The sequence below is a fragment of the Mya arenaria genome, chromosome 4, assembly GCF_026914265.1.
Source record: "Mya arenaria isolate MELC-2E11 chromosome 4, ASM2691426v1".
Taxonomy (NCBI): Eukaryota; Metazoa; Mollusca; class Bivalvia; order Myida; family Myidae; genus Mya; species Mya arenaria.
This window is the reverse complement of record NC_069125.1, coordinates 18579094-18605303: the sequence shown is the minus strand read 5'-3', so window position 1 is coordinate 18605303 and position 26210 is coordinate 18579094. Positions and strand designations below refer to the sequence as shown.

Genomic DNA, 26210 nt, shown 5'->3' with positions numbered 1-26210 from the left:
GTGAAGATACAGTAACTTGACCCATCTTCCGTAAATTTGACCCATCTTCTTCCCGATAAGGAGGCAGTAAATATATTCACTTGATAAACAAACTTGATGACACATGTATTTATTTGACAAATAAAATTGTCATTATATAGTAAAACATTTAATGTTACAAGAGAAACATTATTTAGCTTAAAGGGACTTAACTGTTTATGCATTAATTTTCTGGTTGATCCTGTATGTTGTTAATTGGTACATAAATTTGTTATCCATTATATGCGACACACACATTCTCACTTACTTTTTATGAAGCCGGGCATTGCGTTTCCGCATACTAAAACTTGAGTGTAGAAATCCAGTCATTTTGATAGAAAAATACCAGAAAATATTTGCATTACTTTATTCTGCAAAACATTCCACCGTCTGGCCTGAATTTCTGTGAGTCCTTCGTATTATATCAAACAATTAGGTAGTCCAGGGTCACAATTTGTTTAATTAGCAGACGATTATTATAATGAATAGTAACATGAACATCAGTAATTGCCAAAATACAACAATTAATATCTCAGGTTATAATAAAATAATAATACACTTGTATCTAGTATAATATAATGATTAATCTTAATTTTATGAAACGAACAACTCAAATTTTCTGACTCATTCATAGCATTATTCATCTGTACAAATTTCGACAAAATTGAGTAATTCTTTTTTTAATCAGCAATAAAGTGTTTTATTCCAATTCCTTTCAATTTTAGACAAAATGAGACATTTTATATAAAGGGGTGGGTTTTCATTATATCGATAAGCGACACTTTTTGACGGAAATCATTTATAATATGTGCCCTCATGCTCAAAGATAATTGCCAAGAGCAATCATTTCAATAATAACAGTAAACTTAAGAGCTCTCATTTATGCCTTATTTGACAAAACAGCGGAAATTGAGATTTTTATCAAAATGTACAATAATTTCCTTGGATTCAATTGTCGAATTTGCGATAAAACCACCATGGTCAAAGGTATTACCGCATCATACGGAAATATTTATACAAATACTCTACACTTTATAACAAGATAACATACTGAAATGTGCACTTAAAAAGATTTAAATATTTGAAAATGATACTTATCAGAAGATTATGAAGATGCTATCAAATGCTTTGCAAATATCAACGAATACCAAAAAAAAACTACAAAAAGAAATAAATGATGAAAAAAGATAACTTCCATGCAATGAAAAAACAGAGCAATCACAATAGCAATAAATATTTTGAGCAACGATCACAACAAAAATATGATATAAAATTAAAGCATTAAACCGAAAACTAATGCAAATTATCATATAAATATGCATATGACAATAAAACAGCATTAAATTTATCTTAGAAAATATTATTTTTTTGTACTTACATTTTCACTTTATCCAGAAACTTCATACTAGCTTTTATAAGCTCACTTTTTGAGAGCACAGGCATAATTTCAGTGACTGCTGTCATACTCAAACTTGGCCCAATGTTTCACTTCACCACTTACAGTCTATCAATATTTTCAGTTTGTGAAACAACTAACACTTCCAAACAACTTTTAAGAACAATTAGATTGAAAAATATTTGTGAAATGTCACTGACTGTCCAATAACAAGAAACAGTATATTATAAAAGCACTTTTGTTTCAGATATTGACGCCAATAATGCAACATCAAATAAATTTTAAATTACTAAAATCAATTGAACATTGACAGTCCCAAAACTTTCGCACGTCTATGTAAACATTTACAGTGGACTTGTGAAAAATGTCGCAACCGTGGTCAACATTTTATCCCTTCCATGTAAATATTTCACACCAATCAACTCTATTATAAATCAGAGTAACAGTTCAATTAAGCATTTGAAAGAGTACTTAACCACATTTTGAAAGAAACTGAAAATGCACAGCCACTCCGACTCCTTTTATCCCTGCTACCAAAAACAAACAAGTGAACCCAGAGATTGAATTACTTAAAGAACACGCGAGGGCAATTTTACATGACAAAGAACCAAACTAGACAGATGTATTTAAGATGTTACCAACTTAATACTATTCAAATACAATTCATTGTTCCATGGTTTAAAACCCCAGTTTAATGTTATTTAAACACAGATTTCACCTAAATGTGTAAAGAGTGCGAATAGTCAATAATCAGCGTCTGTCCCCTATTAAATGAACAGATAACTATCTCCTGTCACACGACCCCTAAAGTGGGATGTAACATCATGCAAGGGGCCAGATTTTACACCTGCCGATTTAAGCGGGACATGTCCCCAGCAGGGGCTTATAGAAAACCATTCAATGTCAATTACCATATAAGTGCCAAAATGTGAAAAGTGAAAATATGCAAAACATATGCTCATACTTTTATTATAGGTATTATATATATTGCCATTAAATTTGTCTCTATGGTGCACATGATTCTATAGTTATGTTAAAAATAAAATGATTTAAAAAAAGAGCAAAATTCTTATATATATAAATAACTGTTAAAAAAATAATAATATACAAATAATATTACAGATGCATAATTTCATTGGTTATCATTAATTAAATTTATTTGAAAGAAATAATACTTATCAAGTTAAAATAATACCAAAATAATACATCATTATTATTACTACTATTATTATAATTTGATTAACCTAATAAGATTTACAAATTATTAATTTTTTTACAATATCTGAAGCTTTTCTTGTTTTTCACCTAGTCATTTCACAGGTGCACTGCAAAACTGATTAATTTTCTGTAATTTTACTGCTCTTTTAATGTTCTCATGACAGAATTAATCTATAAGTAAAACTTCACACAAATTACACCTTATTGAAAAATCAAGAAAATGTTAATCATTTTCTCACAATTTTAAATTTCCACTACAAAAAGAAAATTGATACTTTTATTGCTATTAATTCTGTTAATGCATTTTTAAGTAAAAATGTCTTTTATGGCAGATATTTTGACTGAAGTTTAATCAAACATTGATTGGTTAATTGAACTGGTTTACAATTTCTACATGATTACAAAGAAAACTATGTGAACTATTTTTTGAGCAATTACTTTAAAAACTCCTAAATCATTTGTTTCACTGTACAAACATGACTTTAAACAACTGGAGCATATAAAAATTTTTTTTATAAAACATACTTTTGAATGAAATAATCTGAAACAATATATTTCAAAACATATATGGGAGATTTTTTAACTAATAGGTTTTCTTTTGCGATCTCAGCCACTGTAAGAGACCACCCAAATACAATCAAGATTACAATGGTTTTACATTTTAATGGTGACAAATGGAGTAGGTTGTATAAACTTGAGGACATTTCATGAATAACATCAGCAGTAGCAGTAGCAGTAACGGCCAAGAAACAATAGCTAACAATCACAACAGAAACAGTTAGTTTATGGCCATTACAGTAGCAACAGTACATACAGCATACCGTATAAATGTCCTATTGAACAAAGAGTAACACCAGTAATGATAGTAACAGTAGCAATGGTAATGGCATTAACAGTAACACCAGTAACGGCATTAACAGTAGCACCTGAGTAACAGTAGCACCTGAGTAACAGTAGCACTGTTACTTGAGTAACAGTAGCACTTGAGTAACAGTAGCACCTGAGTAACAGTAGCACCTGAGTAACAGTAGCACTTGAGTAACAGTAGCACCTGAGTAACAGTAGCACCTGAGTAACAGTAGCACTGTTACTTGAGTAACAGTACCACTTGAGTAACAGTACCACTTGAGTAACAGAAGCACCTGAGTAACAGTAGCACCTGAGTAACAGTAGCACTGTTACTTGAGTGACAGTACCACTTGAGTAACAGTAGCACCTGAGTAACAGTAACACTGTTACTTGAGTAACAGTAGCACTTGAGTAACAGTAGCACCTGAGTAACAGTAGCACCTGAGTAACAGTAGCACCGGAGTAACAGTAGCACCTGAGTAACAGTAGCACTGTTACTTGAGTAACAGTACCACTTGAGTAACAGTACCACTTGAGTAACAGTAGCACCTGAGTAACAGTAGCACCTGAGTAACAGTAGCACCTGAGTAACAGTACCACTTGAGTAACAGTACCACTTGAGTAACAGTAGCACCTGAGTAACAGTACCACTTGAGTAACAGTAGCACTGTTACTTGAGTAACAGTACCACTTGAGTAACAGTAGCACCTGAGTAACAGTAGCACTGTTACTTGAGTAACAGTAGCACTTGAGTAACAGTAGCACCTGAGTAACAGTAGCACCTGTTACTTGAGTAACAGTAGCACTTGAGTAACAGTAGCACCTGAGTAACAGTAGCACCTGAGTAACAGTAGCACCTGAGTAACAGTACCCCCTGAGTAACAGTAGCACCTGAGTAACAGTAGCACCTGAGTAACAGTAGCATCTGAGTAACAGTAGTACCTGAGTAACAGTACCACTTGAGTAACAGTACCACTTGAGTAACAGTAGTACCTGAGTAACAGTACCACTTGAGTAACAGTAGCACCTGAGTAACAGTAGCACCTGAGTAACAGTAGCACTGTTACTTGAGTAACAGTACCACTTGAGTAACAGTAGCACCTGAGTAACAGTAGCACTGTTACTTGAGTAACAGTAGCACTTGAGTAACAGTAGCACCTGAGTAACAGTAGCACCTGAGTAACAGTAGCACCTGAGTAACAGTAGCACCTGAGTAACAGTAGCACCTGAGTAACAGTACCACTTGAATAACAGTACCACTTGAGTAACAGTAGCACCTGAGTAACAGTTCCACTTGAGTAACAGTAGCACCTGAGTAACAGTAGCATCTGAGTAACAGTAGCACTGTTACTTGAGTAACAGTACCACTTGAGTAACAGTAGCACCTGAGTAACAGTAGCACTGTTACTTGAGTAACAGTACCACTTGAGTAACAGTAGCACCTGAGAAACAGTAGCACTGTTACTTGAGTAACAGTACCACTTGAGTAACAGTAGCACCTGAGTAACAGTAGCACCTGAGTAACAGTAGCACTGTTACTTGAGTAACAGTACCACTTGAGTAACAGTAGCACCTGAGTAACAGTTTAAACACCTGAGTAACAGTAGCACCAGGAACAGCATTTACAGTAACACCAGAACCCATTAACAATAGCAACAGTAACGGCATTAATTGTAGCAACAGTAACGGCAGTGTCAGTAGCAACAGTAACAGCTTTACCAGTTATGGTAACAAGAGCGGACACAGACAGCTATATCCCCCGCCTCATGGGGCATTTTTTGTAATGAAATACAATCAATGGTAAGGGTAGTTTCTCAGGAACATAAGAAATGCGTAAAATTAAGAAAGGGCAATGACTCTTTCAAATAAGGTCAAATTGCAAAAGCCTGACAATATGAGCTGGATCACTTTATAGTCATAAACATAAGAGGAGTTGCGAAGAAACCAATTTTAAATGTAAAATAGGCAAAGGGCAATAACTCTTTGACAAAAGGTCCAATCAGGAAAGTCCGACAATACGCGCTGCTTCACTTTATGATCATCAATCTGTGAAAGTTTGGTAGAAATTGCATGAATAACATAAGAGGAGTTGCGAAGAGACCAATTTTAGATGTAAAAAAAGGGCAATAACTCTTTCAAAAATGGCCGAATCGCGAAAGCCCGACAATATGTGCTGCGTCACTATATAGTCATCAATCTGTGAAAGTTTGGTAGAAATCGCATGAAAAACGTTAGAGGAGTTGCGAAGAAACCAATTTCAAATATAAAAATAAACAAATGGCTATAACTCTTTCAAAAATGGTTGAATCACAAAAGCCAGACAACATGCGCTGCATCACTATATAGTCATTAATCTGTGAAAGTTTGGTAGAAATCGCATGAAAAACGTAAGACCAGTAGCGAAGAAACCAATTTTAAATGTAAAATAAGCAAAGGGCAATAACTCTTTCAAAAATGGTCGAATCAGGAAAGCCCGACAATATGCACTGCTTCACTTTATGATCATCAATCTGTGAAAGTTTGGTAGAAATCGCATGAAAAATGTAAGAGCAGTTGCGAAGAAACCAATTTTAAATGTAAAATAAGCAAAGGGCAATAACTCTTTCTAAAATGGTGAATTTTGGAAAGCCCGACAATATGCGCTGCTTCACTTTATGATAATCAATCTGTGAAAGTTAGGTAGAAATCGCATGAAAAACGTAAGAGGAGTTGCGAAGAAACCAATTTTAAATGTAAAATAAGCAAAGGGTAATAACTCTTTCAAAAATGGTCAAATCCGGAAAGCCCATCAATATGCGCTGCTTCACTTTATGATCATCAATCTGTGAAAGTTAGGTAGAAATCGCATGAAAAATGTAAGAGCAGTTGCGAAGAAACCAATTTTAAATGTAAAATAAGCAAAGGGCAATAACTCTTTCAAAAATGGTCGTATCGGGAAAGCCCGACAATATGCGCTGCTTCACTTTATGATTATCAATCTGTGAAAGTTTGGTAGAAATCGCATGAAAAACGTAAGAGGAGTTGCAAAGAAACCAATTTTAAATGTAAAATAGGCAAAGGGCAATAACTCTTTGACAAATGGTCCAATCAGGAAAGTCCGACAATACGCGCTGCTTCACTTTATGATCATCAATCTGTGAAAGTTTGGTAGAAATCGCATGAAAAACATAAGAGGAGTTGCGAAGAAACCAATTTTAGATGTAAAAAAAGGGCAATAACTCTTTCAAAAATGGCCGAATCGCGAAAGCCCGACAATATGTGCTGCGTCACTATATAGTCATCAATCTGTGAAAGTTTGGTAGAAATCGCATGAAAAACGTTAGAGGAGTTGCGAAGAAACCAATTTCAAATATAAAAATAAACAAATGGCTATAACTCTTTCAAAAATGGTTGAATCACAAAAGCCAGACAACATGCGCTGCATCACTATATAGTCATTAATCTGTGAAAGTTTGGTAGAAATCGCATGAAAAACGTAAGAGCAGTAGCGAAGAAACCAATTTTAAATGTAAAATAAGCAAAGGGCAATAACTCTTTCAAAAATGGTCGAATCAGGAAAGCCCGACAATATGCACTGCTTCACTTTATGATCATCAATCTGTGAAAGTTTGGTAGAAATCGCATGAAAAATGTAAGAGCAGTTGCGAAGAAACCAATTTTAAATGCAAAATAAGCAAAGGGCAATAACTCTTTCTAAAATGGTGAATTTTGGAAAGCCCGACAATATGCGCTGCTTCACTTTATGATAATCAATCTGTGAAAGTTAGGTAGAAATCGCATGAAAAATGTAAGAGGAGTTGCGAAGAAACCAATTTTAAATGTAAAATGTAAAATAAGCAAAGGGTAATAACTCTTTCAAAAATGGTCAAATCCGGAAAGCCCGACAATATGCGCTGCTTCACTTTATGATCATCAATCTGTGAAAGTTAGGTAGAAATCGCATGAAAAACGTAAGATTAGTTGCGAAGAAACCAATTTTAAATGTAAAATAAGTAAAGGGCAATAACTCTTTCAAAAATGGAAAAAAGAAAACACATCAAATTCACTGTTATATATTTCTAATGTTAGGCAAGCAGCTGAAGAAGTAATTGCTTCAAGTTAATTTTCTTAATAAAGCCTCCATTTTGAGAATTGATTTATATGACTAATTGTTTACATATTATGGCAGTAAAATAGCTTTGTGTCAGTTAATTTCTCATCATGAAATATTAGGTGCCATTATCAGTTTTTCTCACTTGATTCTGTATCAGTGACAATATGTTGCAACCTTATTCACAGCATCATGAAAACATTTTTCTTTTGATTGTTTGTTGAATCAAAAAGTAAGGAAATTGAATAATACTTAATGTCACAGCTGTTTATTCACCAGAAGATGACATTATATTGCACAACTGTTGACTTTGAAAAACCTGACAAAAATGACCCCCCAAAATCAGAGGAAAAATGACAGCAAATTAGAATAAATTAACCTGAAACAAAGCAACATGGCTCAATATTAACGTTCAAAAGACTGTATTTTAGATATTAATGGCGAAATTTAATGGATGTTAGTCCTGAAGCGAATAGTTCACTTCACACCATTATTTCTGGATGACCAAAGCAGACTGACGTGGACAATGATTATATGGTTTAACTCATATTTTTCTTTGTTAAATCTGTATCATTTGTTTCATATTCCAAACATTAATTTTAGGTAAAATGACCTTATTATCTTGAATGGTTTTAAATTATTAACAATTATAAAGACATAAAAATTGTTATAATTTCTATGTATACAAAGGGCAATAAATCTGACTATATGTATGCATTAGTTACATAACTTGTCACAGAAGAGCATATTATGTTTGTCAATGTAAGGAATTTAAGAATACAACCTACATTTTTAGCCTATGAAATTGCAGAAAGGCAATCCTAAGAATTTAAACTTTAGCGGGTGCTTATAGGTCCGCCTCATGTCACTCACCTGATACCGCTCGCAGCGTCAGATTTGTAAGCCAATGAGTCTGTAACTTTACCTGAAGTAATACCTTAATCATTAAGAAGGGCTGGTACCTTACGATCACTCCACCCATTCTTAATCTTTAAGATTTTACTTCATGTCAGCTAACTATTACTAAAATGTATGAATTTGATATCTTGTACATTTTGCACGTTCATTTATCAAAATACTTTGACATTTTCTCTAGTTGATTTCAAAAGGATGTTTTTAAAACTGGACAGATGTTTATGGACGCACAATAACAGTTTTTTTGTCCGAACCAAGTGAAGCAAAAAATTAGCAGCACACCTCCTAAGGATAGTCTTTCTAATGCTAAGCATCATGCAAACGTTCTAATTTAAGCCATCAAAATGATACTCATTTAAAAATTCATAAAGCTGATCCATAATTTTATGGCGATTGGGTCCAAATACCAAGTTTTATGACAAAAGGAGCATTCAAACTATTAACAGGTGAAATAGCTATGATTGACAAAATAATACGGGTTAAAAGTCAATGAAACTCATCGATACAGAAAATTCCAAAACAGGATAAAGGAATTAGATTGTTCTGTTGATAACGGTAAATCACCTGCTGTTTCCATAGCAACCACTTCAAAATAAACAGGTGATCAAATAAAAATGCTAATACAGATGAACTATAAACTATCTGGTCATAATTATTTTATTATATTTTTGAGATCAAAGGTGAAATAGATTCATTAGCCAACAAAGAAATCTGTCGAGGGCCACAAAAATCTCATGAAGTGTTTCACAAATGGTACTTGAGGGCATATGGTCAGATTTTTATTCAAGCCAAATTAATAAACTTTATTTGATGGAGAAAGTTAGGCTTGGCATTACTTTGCCAAGCTTAGTGGTCAACATTATATTTTGTCCGATGAGAAGGCTGCGTATTTCTCAAGTTTTCCAATACATTTGTTTCATTAAATCAGCAGTCAGCATTTATTGATTTTAATCAGGTGAATCAGTACATATAAACAGTGGCTGGCCAAGTTAGTGAATAGTTTAAACCATACAATGAAGACCACTTAAAATATTTTATAAGCATGTACTTACAAAACTAAATGGTTTTGCAACACAGAATAAACAATCTTACAATTCACATCCACAATTCATAAAAAATTCCTTAAAATCCCTGATGTACAAACAAGACTATACCTTGATTAGTTCTTAAAATATAAGTTCATGAATAATTTATGAACATCACATCAGTTCATAAACAGTTCTTGAAATGGTCAGTGGTCTGTCATGTATTCATGAATGGTTCATGAACAACAATATAACTGCCAATTCATGAACCATTAATAAACTTGATTTGTTCATGAACTATTCATATCCACTTTTCCTCCATATTTTAACCTCTCATTTTTACTTCAAGATCTGACTGTGAAAAGTTCATGACCGTATTAGTTCTTTAAATGTTCATGAACAAAAATAACCAGACTTATAAATTATTCCGACAACAATGACATAGACGGGAGACAATTAGTTAGCTGAACTGATAATTACAACTTAAGATGTGGCCTAGTGTACACGTCCTTTATAGTGGCATAATTATATTTAACATGTTAATAAAGGGGAGCTAAGCATTTTGTTAATCTGTAGCAAATTAAAAATAAGTATAAGTAATATTATTATTCAATATTTTATCATTATCACAATTAAGACAACAAGTTGTCAAATTTGCCAATAAAAAGGATAACAAAAATGGCATTAAATATTTTTTAAAAGCATGGAGTACAAAGAAATGGTCATCATCAGTTTTTCATGAAAAAGTCTGAATATTAGAAAACAAAATTTAATTAAATTAATTATAAGTCAAACAAAAAATATGTCTTCTGAAGAAAAACAACTTTTTTCATTGTAAATAAATCTTTGAAACATAAATTATATATTTAGTATAAAATGTCAAAATATAACAAGACATTTACTTACATTATTAAAGCATGTAGGTTCCCGTATATACCCAAAACTTGATTATGAATAAATAAAATAAATTAAACTTATTATTGAATTTTTATAATTTAATGAACACTGCCATACCAGAAATGTTGAACACTCTTGACTTTAGTCTTAAATTAATAAACGTAGCTGCTTTTAATTATAATCTTAAATTAATAAACGGAGTCGCTTTTATGGTAGGATACTCATACACTTGACCTTTGCAAACATATGTATCCAACATCGTAAACATTTTATTTGGTTTCATTCTAAGCAATAAAACAATGTATTCACTTATTATCTCTTTCTTTTATCAACATCGGACAACATTGGTACATTAAACAGGTGACCGCAAGAATGACCAAAACTGACCGAGAGGTAGAAAAATAACATTACCTCCCTTTTATTAATTGAGATGTCACCTAAGGCTAAGTAACAATGAACAAATTATCTAACCTTAATGGACCTGCACATGGATTCAGAGACAACGACCATTAATAATTGTGAATTATTTTCTGAAATAATGATAAATGGTTTGTTGGTATGACTAAGCAGATAATAGCACTTATTTGTCATATTTCGTGTTACCAAATTTAAATAATTATGGTCATTTTATATACAATCATGTTCACTGCATGAACTTTAAAAAATATTGGTGTGTTTTTCTGATTAATTTGTCTTTAAATATTATAATTAAGTTAATAATATATATTTTTTTATAATAGTGATTCAAAAACATCATTTTTATTGGTTCAAGTTAAAAAAATTAATAGTTTGAAAAAAGGTCATTATAGATTTTCACCTGCTATATAACTATGACTTCCAAAGGTGCCAATTAAATTTAGATGATTGATCTAGATCTTCAGATGGGTTTTTTTCATGCTTTTTTGACAACAAAAGGAGACAAAATTAACCTGAAGTCAGACACATTACCCTGGGGTCAGAGAGCTATTTGTTCATACCATAATAATAAAGTGATGACATTTGTCAATTGGTGATAAATCATTTATTACACATGTTAATTATCAATAAGTAATCAAAAGAACAATGAATGTGTCCAGTGTTATAAAACGATTTTAAACCGCTACTTTTTATTTTCAAGGTAACTGTTAACGAGACAAATGTCTCGTATATGGTCAGACATTTGATATAAAAACTATAAACAATGTCTACAGCAACGTACGATCGAGATATTAGGCCGATTGTTCAGAACTTAAGTTAACAAAGTGATTAACAAGATCATTATTAACTTTTAAATGTGAAATATTTGATGATGTGCCCACATATTTAAAGAAACATTAAGTACAGCTGAAACGGTTGTCTCAAATCTTGTTAGTTTAATACTGCAAACCGCAAGTGACTATAAGAGCAAAAGTATCTTAAATAGCCAAAAGTGTAAGATAGGTTCTTTCCAACCCTCGCACAGGGTGTTCTGCGGAAACTCAATAAACCTTGTTTCCGCAAAACACCCTACGCTCGGGTTGGGATGAACCTATCTTACACTCTCAGCCATGGAAGGTACTTAAAGTTTTGCTATGATGGCCAAATAATAACTATTTCTTATTTCAAAATCAAGTTTATCAGTCTCTAGACTGTCAGATGATGTAGGTGTTCGTCTCTCACCCATACGGTCTTGGGTTCGATCCCCTGGAGCTTAAAGCATGTTGTATATGGTTTCGCATAATGTATCTAGAAACCAAGGCAGTAGATTTTGGAGTGATGATTCATTACACTTGCTTAATGCACCAGTCAATTGTAACCACGGCCCCCAAAGTTATGGGGGGGTATACCCGGGATAGCGGGGGAAATGGGCCGTGTTTTTATCTTCTGGGTAGCCCTGCTGTGCCGAGTGAATACGGTGGTTTTGTCTTTGCGCCGAAAATAGCAGGGAGTGGGCCTTACCTAGGTATCCTGGAGTGCGGGGGCATTTGGCGGGGATTTTAACAGCAGTTTGTCCCCGCATGACGGAGACTTTACCCGCCATTGTCTGGACCGAAAGTCATGAGGGTTAAAATATTTCAACACCAAGCCTTGACATAGCTATCTGTGGCTATAAATATTATTCATATTTTCAGAGTCTATAATTTCACTTTTAAACAGAACTAGTATATTTTTAAACACCGAGACATGACAAGTTGTTGCTAGCTTTTTTTTTTTTTTTTAAACTGTTTAAATTTTAGTCCATTTTACATCAAACGAATAAAATCATGAAAAAGTTCTCTCCTTTGTTAGGAATAAACAATTAATCATGTGTTATACAGTTTCTTTCCTGTGTGAAAATTCTGTTCTTATCTTTTTTCTTTTGTGCTAATGTACAATCAAAAATGTGTATCAAATGTATTCTAATCTAATATCAGTTCACCGTAACAATAACTTTAGTTTGACTTCGATTTCAACAAATAATGTGCAAATAATTTCCTGTTTTTACAAAGTATCAGAACCCGTTAATTTAAAGTAATTTCAGTTAACCACAACAACTTGTTAAAGGTTTTTGGTATCAAATGAGCCATACATGAACAAATTTACATGCCATAGAATAGACAGAATTTAGGACAATATATATCAAAGGAATATGAAAAGCCATCACTTCCGGGCCAAACATCAGAAATTGAATTAGATTTTTTTCCCCATTTCCTATGGCTGCCGATAAAATGTTGCCATGGTTAAAAATAAATCAAAATTGAATTCAATAAAATCTTAACCCTACAATCATTAACAAATTAATTTTTTTTTAAAAGGGCCATTACTCTTTTAGTCCTAAGTGTAAATCATGCACCATTTAAGGATACAAAGATGTGCATTTTAGACATCAAGATTATTTTTAAGATGTTTAATTTGTATTAATTAACCATCATATTATTTTTGCATCGATTACATGTTTGAATAACATCATAATGAAGTTTACAATTATGATCTATCAAAGGGAGGTAATAAAACAATTTTTTACCATGATTATATAGCAGTTTTATGAATTTGTTTCTTGAATAAAATAATGTCTATATTAATAAAAGGTCTCGCGACAACCTTAGAAAATATTCAAACATTTTGTATTTAAACTTTAAAATGTAATTTATCAGTAGCAATTTTGATTGATGTTTTACCTCAATATGACTGACAATTCAGCTGAAAATGGTTCATTAATAAAAGCACCAGAAAATGGTTTATTTAGCAAAGCAACGCTGAGAATCAGGTTCTTGTTGTTTATAAATAAAAGATTTGTTAAAAATTCTAAACTTTGTACTCACCTATACTCCGCTGTCATTTTTGCTATATCAGATACTAAGTAAAAAACCTTTCAAATACTATTAACCAATCAAACTACTTCTCAGTTTAAATGTCCAAGAGTATGCAAACAGTCCTTGGACTAATATACTGTAAATCACTTAAATTTCGTGTGTGAGGGTTTTATATTCAGGAATTAAAACTAATTAACAGCTGTGGGCCAATCTTTGTATTAAACAATGGCTTAACAAATCATAAACCAAGTGGAAATTTGGCTAAAACTAAAAAATTGCACAAAAAAGGCCCTTGCCAAATTAAAGCATTACACCACTTCTGCGAGTGGCGTGGTGCAAGTGGTGCGGTTTGTTACGAAACATTGTGGGTACAAATTTGTCAACAGAATTTAGTTCATTAAAAGTTTGAATAAATCTAAATCAAAGATCAGTATTTTTGAAAACAGTTTCTGGAATAATATATCTAAAACTACCACTGTTGCCTAGGTGAGCAACATTCTGCAACAACGTGCTACTCAAATTCATTCCAATTATTCGTACCAGTACATATTTGTATTATTCTGACAAATGCAAAGTATATATACTTTTATATCCTTTAAAATACATTAAACTAATGTCAACAATGTTAATCTGAAATGTCATATTTTGTTCAATATTTACATAGACACTTAATGTAAGTAAGTATATGAGCCACTTTCTAACAGACAGAAAGTCTGGTATTGTTAATCATATAAATGGAAATAATTTTTTTTTTGCCCTGCTCAGCATTATTCATTTAATTGAGGCATACAAAATTAATCAAATATAATTGATGGGCCATTTATCTAAGCCTTATTGAAATATATATATATACAACAGCTTCATTATGTTTGTACATTTCACTGAACAAATTATTTATTTATATTTCAACAATCCTACCGACAAGTTTTTATTCTAAATTATTAGGATCGTTATTTGTTGAGTAATATAAATTGAATTTAAAGAATAGGTATACAAACATTTTCTTTTCAATATTTGAAATTATGAAATCTGAATACCAGGCCATAATAAATATAACAAGAAGCGAAATGAATAAACCTTTCCTAAGCAGTGTTATACCATACTATGCCATAATAATACTTAATCCTTCCTTACCTTCAATCCTCGTGAAGTTATTCAGTCCATTTTGAGACTTACTTTTAACTGGCGACTCAAAGTCAGAATGACCTCTGGAGAATCCAGAATTTTGGCATCAGTCTCAGACTTTCTGACTTTTGCTTCTGCATGAATGCAAAAGCATGCAAATACAAATGAATCGCCAGACATTTGTTTTTTCTAAACTGAAATTTCTGACATACCTGGTCCAAGTTTTGGGGGATTTTTGAAATTACTACTGGTATTTGTTATTTGTGTACATGCAGTGATGTCAAAAAGTCAAGACATTGGCCTACTGGCAGAACACAAGGAATAGACAATTACCAATGGAAGTATTTGAACCTTGAATTACTACTTCAAAATCCAAATGTCTGCCCCATTTAAGAAAAAAAATTGTATCTCAATTCTAAAAATTTCTTTCATTTCAAATCTTGGTTCAATTTCTTTTGTCTATTTATATGCAAAACCATAATACAAAATTTCATATAAATTAGGGATGATATTGTATATGTGTACTTCTTGCATGCACGTCAGTCTTAGTATATAATGCATGTAGTTATCTAATATATTTTCACATATATAAATTGATATTTCATATGTGAACTTCTTGAACATGCATGGGCTGGTCTCAGTAATGTCTAGTTATTTTATATAAATTCATGTAGAAGCATATGTCCGAGGACACTGAAAAGAAACATGCAATATGTTGCCAGCATTTTTCTACATTAATCAGGCATTAGAGTAATACATATTTTCCATGTGCGCGATGTATAAATAAGACATTCATTATCGTATGCATTGTAACAATGACAGCTGGTCTGCCCCTAAGGTTTATTTTAGATAGTGCTCTATAATGCATTTGCTCGACAAAAATACATATTTTTGTAGTAAAATATGTGTGGCAAGTACATGAGCAAAAAATATCCGGGATGAAGCCTGACATTTCCCTATTCACCCTACCATCTACCGCCCCGCCCCGCCCCTGCCTTAGCGATAGTTAGTCGATCCCACATTGATATTTGATGTCACATAACATCGCCAAAAGTCCGCCATTTCCGATATGAAATCATAATGTTGATTGGCGGGGATAAACAAATAAATATGATGCATCTGTAACGGCATTTTATTAACTTCTTTGTTTGGTTCTTGGTTTGCAACAAGGCACAATCGAAATCATCAACACTCAATATGCTTCGGCTTCGGTCAAAAAATGGCGGCAGTGGTTGAAATACTGGAAGACCAAAAAACAGGAAAACACCATCTGCATAATAAACTACCAAAATTGCTTTATCACTGTCTGGGATGATAAATCTACTGTATTCAAAAGGTTATCAGAATCAATCTGTAATTTAAAATTGTCAACACCAGCAGAATGTTGTGGATTCATTCCATTAATTTATTATTAAATATTTATGGGCTATCTTTAACAATGCTTATTTGCATTCCAACCTAAGCAAATGACAATGATTATGAGTCCATAAAAAAGATATCTTTTATCTCTAGGGAGGCAGAATGCCATTATTTTCCTGAACAAAATCAATATTGAGATATGCAACAAAGATTTGGTGTAATCTTACCTTTTCAAAATGTACTTTGTTACACAATAATAAATTCTAGTCATTTGATACCTTATTTGAACTTCATTTATCTTCCAACTGATGGCAGTTTAACTTGAAATGAAGAATTTTTGAGCGCTAAATCATATTTTCCTTATTCTCCAATGCAAAAACAGAAACAATTTGTTCAGGAAAAACTTGGTTAAAGTCTAATTGCTCTAATATTTTACTGACTTGAATCTGGAAACATGTAGGGCAGCTGTAACGGCAATGTTGTAAACTGGTTGTAGATGTACATAAATCCCCTGCTAACTGGGTGTAGTTGTAACGCTATGTAATGAACTGGTTGTAGTTGTAAGGCAATGTTAAAACTGGTTAAAGATGTAGGGCCAGGATCACTAGTTGTAACTGTAGGGTCATGTATGTGACTGGCTGTAGCTATAGGGTCATGTAAAATAGTTGTAGCTGTAGGGCCATGTAAACTATATGTAGCTGTAGGGCCATATAAACTTATTGTAGCTGTAGGGCCATGCAAACTACTTGTAGCTTTAGGGCAATGTAACCAGTGGTTGTATATGTAGGGCCATGTTAACTAGATGTAGTTGTAGGGCCATGTAAACTTATTGTCACCGTAGGGCTATGTAAACTGGTTGTAGCTGTAGGGCCATGTGAACTGGTTTGTAGATGTAGGGCCATGTGAACTGGTTGTAGCTGTAGGGCCATATAAAATGGTTGTAGCTGTAGGGCCATGTGAACTGGTTGTAACTGTAGGGCCATATAAACTGGTTGTAGCTGTAGGGCCATGTAAACTGGTAGTAACTGTAGGGCCATATAAACTGGTTGTAGCTGTAGGGCCATGTAAACTGGTTGTAACTGTAGGGCCATATAAACTGGTTGTAGCTGTAGGGCCATGTAAACTGGTTGTAACTGTAGGGCCATATAAACTGGTTGTAGCTGTAGGGCCATATAAACTGGTTGTAGCTGTAGAGCCACGTAAACTGGTTGTAGCTGTAGGGCCATGTAAACTGGTTGTAGCTGTAGGGCCATATAAACTAAGGCCATGTAAATTGGTTGTATCTGTAGGACAATTTAAACTGTAGCTGGAGGGCCATGTAAATTGGTTGTAGTTGTAGGGTAATGTAAACTGGTTGTAGCTGTATAACCATGTAAACTAGGGCCATGTAAATTTGTTGTATCTGTAGGCAAATGTAAACTGTAGCTGGAGGGCCATTTAACCTGTAGCTGTAAGGCCATGTAAACTGTAGCTGTAGGGTCATGTAAACTGTAGCTGTAGGGCCATATAAACTGTAGCTGTATGGTCATGTAAACTGTAGCTGTAGAGCCATGTAAACTGGCTGTAGCTATAGGGCCATGTAAACTGGTTGTAGATGTAGGGCTATGTAAACTAGGGCCATGTAAATTGGTTGTATCTGTAGGGCAAAGCTTGTAAACTGAAGCTGTAGGGCCATGAAAACTGGCTGTAGTCTGTAGGCAAATGTAAACTGGTTGTAGATGTAAGGCAATGTAAACTGGTTGTTGCTGTACGAGCATGTAAACTTGTAGCTGTAGGGTCATGTAAATCAGTTGTATTTGTAGGGCAATGTAAACTGTTGATGTAGGACCATGTAAACTGTAGCAGCTGTAGGGCCATGTAAACTGTAGCCTTATAGGGCCATGTAAACTGTAGATGTAGGGCCATGTAAACTGTAGCTGTAGGGCCATGTAAACTGGCTGTAGCTGTAGGGCCATGTTAACTGGCTGTAGCTGTAGGGCCATGTAAACTGTAGCTGTATAGGGCCATGTAAACTGGCTGTAGCTATAGGGCCATGTAAACTGGCTGTTGGTGTAGGGCATGATTAACGCTGGTTTTAACTGTCAGGCCATGTAAAATGATTTCAGCTGTAGGACAATTTAAAGTAGCTGTAGCTGTAGGGCCATGTAAACTGTTTATAGCTGAAGGCAACGCTAAATTGTCATAGCTGTTATTAAGGGTAAGGTAAACTTGTTGTAGCAATTTTAACAGGCTGTAGCTGTAGAGTATCAAGCCTTTATAGGCTGCATTCTTAACAAGGGAAAGCATAATATTCTACTTTTATTTTTACTAAGCAGCAAAATAGTTTTTCTCCATAACTTCTGGTTAATTCTGATTATTAGAGCAAAGCTTTGATCTGTACCTCAGATCAGCACAAGTTTTGTTGTACATCAATTATTAATCTGTGTACCTGGATTGATTTAGTAATTAAAGAGGGTCTATCTGACAGGTACATCAATGCAACCATCCTACCATCAGTAGTCTTGAGCTGAGATGGAACTTTCAATTTCCCTCTGCAATCAATAGTGATGGTGTCTTGACTAATGAATTTCGCTGTAGGTGGAATTCTGGTTAGAGCTATTTCATCAGTGAAGTAACAGCTTTACATTGAAAGACATTAAGAAAATGGATTCTGTATCATGTACATTTTTTCATCTCATTTCCTCTGTAATCAGAGTGTGTATACCTTGTGATTAATTGTGTCATAAATGCTTCCTCAGAAGGCAATATTTTGTTTTGAATACAGACTTTAAACAAAGATAACTTTACTATTTAAATAAACATAGCGTAGTCTACGCCGCTTACAGAGGCCTAGCACTGCCTTCAGTCTTTTTACCACTGAGAGTTTGATTGAGAGTAAAGATTTTTTAAAAACACTTCGACAAACCTTTCACAAAACCACCGCCTCATGGAGCACTGTCAAAACATTATTTTGGAAACAGGTTTGTCGAACAGTTTGAAGAAACTAAACACCTTACCAAACTCCGGTATTAAAACGAAGCCGGGGCTGACTTTTGGTGGCATTATAAGACTGCCTTTTGTTTTATTCAAAATAGTGAAGGAAAAGAAAAGTTATTTTGTTTAAAGTCTTTATTTGAAGCAAAATATTGCCTTCCGACGTAGCATGCATTTATAACAAAATATATCCCATGGTAATTACACACACTGGTAATTTTCTGTGACTGTCATGAGTTGTCATTAAAACTACCATACAATATAAGAACACAGATAAATTTTAAGACATGGACAGATTTTATTTCCCAAGATTTTTACGATTGCTGGATGTGCCATTTCCCCACCCTTCCCTATTCAGGTAAAATTCAGACTTGCCAATCAATCATAATTGCCAACATTTTTTTGCAAAAATACATTATTACATATTTAAGCATTAAATCAGTCTTTTTTTACCATTTTTGGCCATTTGTTTTTTTAGTGCAAAAGTCATAAAATTCTTTTCAAATAAAAGGTGTTTTTGTTTGCAAAAAACATAATAACAAAAACAAAGGTATTTGAAGGGGTTTAGGCGGCATTAAACAAAGTGTTCACAAATTAAGGTAAATAATCTACAGACGTACAACCCTACAAAATGAAGAGGGGCCCTTCAGGCACTGTACACACCTGAATTATTAGCTGTGGCAGGAAGAAGAAGAGTAGAAAATAAATATTCGGTACTTGTGGTGTCGCCATTTCACAGATGTTTGGTGCCTTTAGTGTTCCCTTTTCACAGATATTCAAGTGTATATACACAGGAAATGAGGAGCAAAATTCAAACACTTCAGCGTGACTTTGTACCATAGTTCTATCATTGAGCACTTTAATTTCTATTATCAAGCTCTTCAATTTTCATTTTCAAACATAAATATTAAAATTTGAATTCATGCATAAATCTAGAAGTGGTTTCAAAACAAAATTGTTTCTGGTTTCATGTTAAACCACTATTTTTGGATACATTTGCATGTCAATCGATGTGTTTATAAATATAGACATAGAAAAAATCATTCCTTATCTACGCATATCCTATTTTAGTACAGCAACCTAATCTGCATGTGTCTGATGAAATATATAAAGTATATACTGAAATATTATATAACAAAAGTGCACCAGTCAATTGTAACCACAGCCACCCCAGGTCCGGTGGTATACCAGGGATAGCCTAAGAAATGGGCCGTGTTTTAACCTTCCAGGTGGCCCACCAGTGCCGGATGAATGTGGTGGTTTTGTATTCGAGCCAATCTTGTGGGGGATGGGCCTTACCTAGGGTCCCTGGGGTGCGGGGGGCATTTGGCGGGGATTTTACCAGCAGAATGTCCCTGGGCATGGCTGGACAGAAAGTCAATGTCCCCGCTGTTCCCCGGACCGGAAATGGTTACAAAATAATGACTGGTGCATAGAAATATAAATTTTTAAAATGACTTCATTTTGAGAATTGTCTCCATAATTGAGGTAGTACCTCCCTGTATCACAGTAATATATTTATTTTTAATAGACTAGAGGTAATCCAGTGGGCGAAATAAGCACAAGCCTGCAAGCCCACAGTGCACTGGTAAAATGCTTCCCGTGCTAAAATTGCCCAACTTGGATTTTATATAGCAGGGGCTTCTTGATAGATTTGTAAGAAGACTCAGAGGCTTGTTCATCCAAAAGTCTAATTTCAATGACTGCAGGTGATCATCAATTGTAATATGTTAATTATCATCAAAGGCTTGAAGTTTTCTTATACAATTTCTTTAAGGCAAACTTTCTTTTTCCCCGCTATACATATAATTATATTTATACATCAAACCAACAGTCAGCTAAAAACTAACTTATCCAGATAATTATTTTTCCTTTTTTGCAATTTTTCTTTTTCAAACAATTATTATAATGGCTTGAAATAATCCTTTGCAAAAAAAACCATGATACCAAAAGTTCAGAGTCACAAAGTAATATTTTTTTATGAAATACCTTGTTATTTATTGAGCATTGAGATAACACTCGATACCCTGAATCGATGAAACTCTTCCGTTCATAACTTAGCAACCAATATTATTTTAATACCACAATTTCCTGCTTAAGACACAGGGGATATCATTATAATTCAAAAACATCGGTAAAAAGTGAGATTTAAGGTCACCATATAGTGCAAAAGTTAATCTTTTCTGTGACACTTAGCCAAAAATAAATAAAATCAGGCAAGGATAGTTCAAGTTTTATTTTTTCTGCACTTAAATCTTTATCTTAATTTAAAATAATGCCAGATATAATCATGTAAGTGTAAAGATCAATTGTTACTTTAAGTGGTAGTTTGAAGATTAAAAGGTCATTTCATGTCAAAATCGTATACCATGCAGACAGTTTGCAAAAAGCTTCCATCTAAATAGTCTGTTTACACACATTAAACATGTGCTGTTATCTTACAAAAATATGGTTTGAAATTAAAAAGCTACAGATATAACTTTATATAATTCCCACATTACATCAGACGCAGAAAATAGAAAGTAATTACACATACATTACATATTTACTGACTGAAATTGACCTGCTTTTTTAATTTAGTCGTAAGTCACAAGATTTAACAATGACATATATTCCTTTTATCAATATTATAGTCGAAGAAATGTAATTTTGCACATAAAAATAGCAAAAAATGCAACAAATATAGTAAAATTAAATACTGATATGCCATTAAGTGAGATAAATAAAACTTACAGATAAATTGAAGGCGTATACAGATTACTTATATACACCTACATTGTATATAACATCAAGATAAACAGACCGTTTAAAACCATCAGTTCACAATTTATGACTACAACCACAAGCGAGTGGATAAGTACATATACAAATTTGAATGAGAAATCATTTGCATGTCTGTGTGGCACTCCTAAATCAGTTAGAAGGCGTGAATTTTTTTTTTTAATATATTTATATAATCAGTGAATTTTTCAATCAATATCAGTAAGGCTAAAAGTACACCCACCCCCTTTTGAACCAGTATTTAGGGGCTTTCAAGGAGTCCTGGGGACTGTCAAAGAGTTTGGTTTATGGTAAGCAGAAAATTAAAAAAAAAATCATAATTCGGTAACTCCTTCATTTTTTTACCTGAATCGTGTCTGACAATTTAAATAACATTATGATTAATGGATGCGCATTAGTCTAAAATAATGGACGTTCAAAACGTGATTCTTCTAATCCATGAATGATTTGTCATACAAAAAATGTAGAAAATTCGACCACGTACAACCATAAGGACAAGGACATAAGGAGAGGGCACCCTCAAATCAGATGATGATCAGATGATTATATCATCATATATAGCATTCATATATAGATATATTTATTTATATAAATACTTATAATGATGAGTTGTTGTTTAGATAAGCAAAAAAGAATGATAATAATAATAATAATAATAAACTACAAACTACTCAAAACTTTACAAGTTGTATGTGTTTAAATGATTTGACATGTATTTTATGCGACATTTCTACTTTCACTTTAGTGTAGTAAATCTTTACTAACCTGAGATATTCTTGTAAACATAAATCACAATATCTATGTCCGCATGAAGTTATAATCACTGGATCTTTCATAGGAAGTTTACACAGCATACAAATGCATCTTCGTCGTATTTTGTCCACAAAATAACTCTTAAATCCACTCATTTTTGTTTAAAATTCACATTTTGTCAAACCACTATTAGTTTACTCACCTACTCATAACAGAAGCGAGGCGCAATGACAGCGCGTGGGAAAATTACGTCACCGATATTGTCCAATGGTCGTGCATCTATTTATAAATTATTGGCGTTAATGGACCGGGCAATCGGCATGTAGCCTAGAAGACTCGTGCATTTTATGGCTAACACTTTAATTATTCGTTTCTTTCTCAATTTACGCGCAGAACAGCATTGACGATATTTACTCTGCTCACTTTTTCATATTGAGAACGGAAGTCTATTCAAAGAAATTGGTTTATATTACAGCAACTGTTATCGCAGTTATAATGAACCCAATCAATATGCTTTAAGTGTCATTAAATAGAGAATTACGGGTATAATAAACGAAATACAAGAACAGTGCATTAATTTGTTTATCGACCCGTTCTACTCAGTATAAACTCCGATCTCGCCCTTCAAATTAATAAAGTATATGGCTTATTAATGAGAATGGGAAAAAGATGTAATGGGGCAGTTGTTGTAATAATTTTTTTCATTAAAGAGCCAATGAAATGACAAGCAGTTATCAATTTTGTATATAGAAAACGTTCTTTTTAACTTGCAAGCAACCTGAATAATACAAAGTTTATTGGACTAAAACCTCGCTTTAAGTGTTATAAATTAATATCTGGTCCAAAGTTTGAAGCTTACACGTGGTGAGACTTTCAAAGGGAGGCAACTCGTACAAGCATATATTTAGATCCAAAATGGGAAACAACTTACACAACGAACTCTGATCAAGCTGCTCTATTCAAAATACCCATTATGCTTGTTCAAGGGTTCGATACCATCAATCTCATCTGTTCAAGTTATCTCCCCCCTCTGCTTTTTAAGGACCATGGACCTTCAAGCCCAGCTTTACAAATAACATTCCCCTCAGATTTTTCACGTACTTGGGACCTTCAAGCTGACCTAAAGAAGTCACCGCAACCATCGCCTTTCCATTGCATGGTACTTTTAAGCTCAACTAAACAAGTCACAACAACCTCTGTTTTTTGCTTTGGAAATTCAATTTCACCTACACAAGTTACCTCAAGTAACAATCTTCTTTTTCAAGGGCTTGATACCTTCACCGTATAATTAACCGTCCTTTCTGCTTTTACAATGACTTCGGACCTTGCTCTTAGTTCTTTCAATGACTTGTGACATTCAGGCCCATCTAAACAAGTAACCTTCCTCTCAGTTCTTTCAATGACTTGGGACATTCTGGCCGATATAAACAAGCAACCCTCATCTCAGCCCTTTCAATGACTTGGGACTTTTGGGCCCATTTATACAAGTTACCTCTCCCACAGCTTTTTCAAGGACGTGGGATCTTCAGACGCAGTTATACAAGTAACCTCCCCCTCTGAATTTTCAAGGACATAGGACCTTCAAGCGCAGTTATACAAGTTACCTCTCCCTCTGCTTTTTCCAAGGGCTTTGGACCTTCAAGCTCACATACAGCCGTGGGACATTCCGGCCCAAATATACCCCACCCTCTGACTTTTCAACGGCTTAAAACATTCAAGCTCAACAATACAAATTACCCCTCCCTCTGCCTTATCCACATACGTGACATATACAAGTTTCACCACCGGACTGTTTTGACAATGGCTTGGGACATTCAAGCTCATCTATACAAGCTACTTTCCCATCTGTCTTTTCAAGGGCATAATACCTCGAAGCTCACCTTAACAAGTTACCCCTCCCTATGCTTTTTTCAAAAGCTTTGGAAATCAGTATATGTGAACAAGTTACCTCCCCTCTGCCTGTTCAAGAGATTGAAACCTTAAAGCTCACCTTCTCGAGCTTTCGGGATTTGGGATCTTCTAGCTCACTCACATTAGTTACCTAGCCATTTGTGTTTAAGAACTTTGGATTTTCGTGCTAAAGTCTACAAGCTAACCCACCCTTTTTCTTTTTAGTGCTTTATATCTTCAATACCATCTACTCAAATTACCTCCCGCGTCTGACTTTCGAACGGCTTGGGAAATTCAAACTAGTTTATACAAAATACGTTATCCTGTACTTTTCCAACGGCTTTGGACCTACAAGCTCATGTATAAACGTTACATCTCCCTCCGCCTTTTTCAAGAGCTTCCGACCTTCACGAAGCCGTTCTAGCTCACATATACAAGTCCCCCTCCCTCTGCCTTTTCAAGGGTTCATGACATTGTAGCTTATCTAATCAGGTTAACCCCTTAGCTTTTTCAAAGGGTGGGAACTCATAAATACAAGTTCTCTTTCCCTTTGCCCTTTCAAGGAAGTTTGATACCTTCAAGCTCAACTATATAAATAACATCCCCTCTGGACTTTGGACCTTCAAGCCCATCTATACCAGTGTCAACACCACTGTTTTGACAATGGCTTGAGATTTTCAATCTCACCTATACAAGCTACACGTACTTTCCCATCAGCCTTTCCAAGGGTTTGATGCCTTAAAGCTCACCTGTACAAGTTATGTACCCCTCCCTCTGCCTTTTCAAGGGCGTTCACGCGCATCTGTGTTCAATAGCAGCACAGGAAACCTGTCTGTTTGCAAGCATTGCAGTATTAAATGCTTTACAAGAATAAAAAATAAAATACATACACAGAGACTGTAGGAGTAAAATGGAATACCAGTACTGAGTATACAAGGCGTAGGCAATAAATACTGAACACAAAAAAAAACCGGATCAAGAGCAAATTATTCAATTTTTGGAATGTAAAGCCCCAATCAAACATATATGCCTAAATAGTAAATATGATTCTATAAATTAGTTGAAAGGAATGCTTGAAGTATTTCTATTACAGCTATGCATCTCACACGACTACTTATACTGATCCTGCCGATAAAAAAAGTTCTGCTACCCAAAACTATATCTTTGGAACAGGATATACACAATGATTGTGATATTAGAATTGTACTGGCTGTGCTGATGACAGACCTTGGAAGTTTCATAGTGTACATTGCGATGGATGTGTCGTTGGCTAAAGTTAGAGTTAAATAGGTGTGATGTTATTTGGTGCCCTGTACTGGTATACAGAAGCATTCCTATCACTCAGTAGGAACGGGATTCAATTTCCGGCTTTGGTTTATTCAAAGAAGAACATGGGACAATTATGGTTTACTAGTAATATGGATACCAGGGCCATGTAAGATAAATCAGATTGACAGTAGCTGATCTGTTACTGTGGTTGTGAATTCGGACAGTGTAATAATTTGGACTATGTAACAATGATGGTAACTGTTTTGATAGAGTGGTGGTGATGTCGGACAGTGTAAGGGTTACATAAGCTGTACTGTTGGAGCGGTGGTGATGTCGGACAGTGTAAGGGTTACATAAACTGTACTGTTGGAGCGGTGGTGATGTCGGACAGTGTAAGGGTT

At 34.2% G+C, this 26210-nt stretch overlaps 1 protein-coding gene across 3 annotated transcripts in view; it reads right to left on the bottom strand.

The window, feature by feature from the left end:
- The window catches only part of LOC128231738 (TNF receptor-associated factor 4-like), a 44577-nt gene extending 21717 nt beyond the window's left edge, over positions 1-22860 (bottom strand). The window contains exon 1 of one of the 3 annotated variants that reach the window (XM_052944886.1): positions 22663-22860. In XM_052944886.1, coding sequence (XP_052800846.1) covers positions 22663-22805 — 143 coding nt within the window. In that variant the 5' untranslated portion in view covers positions 22806-22860. Of the gene's footprint in view, positions 1-286; positions 399-1396; positions 1898-22662 lie in introns of those variants that run through there. The other 2 variants (XM_052944889.1, XM_052944891.1) reach the window with 2 other exon arrangements.
- Between the last annotated feature and the right edge of the window lie 3350 nt (positions 22861-26210).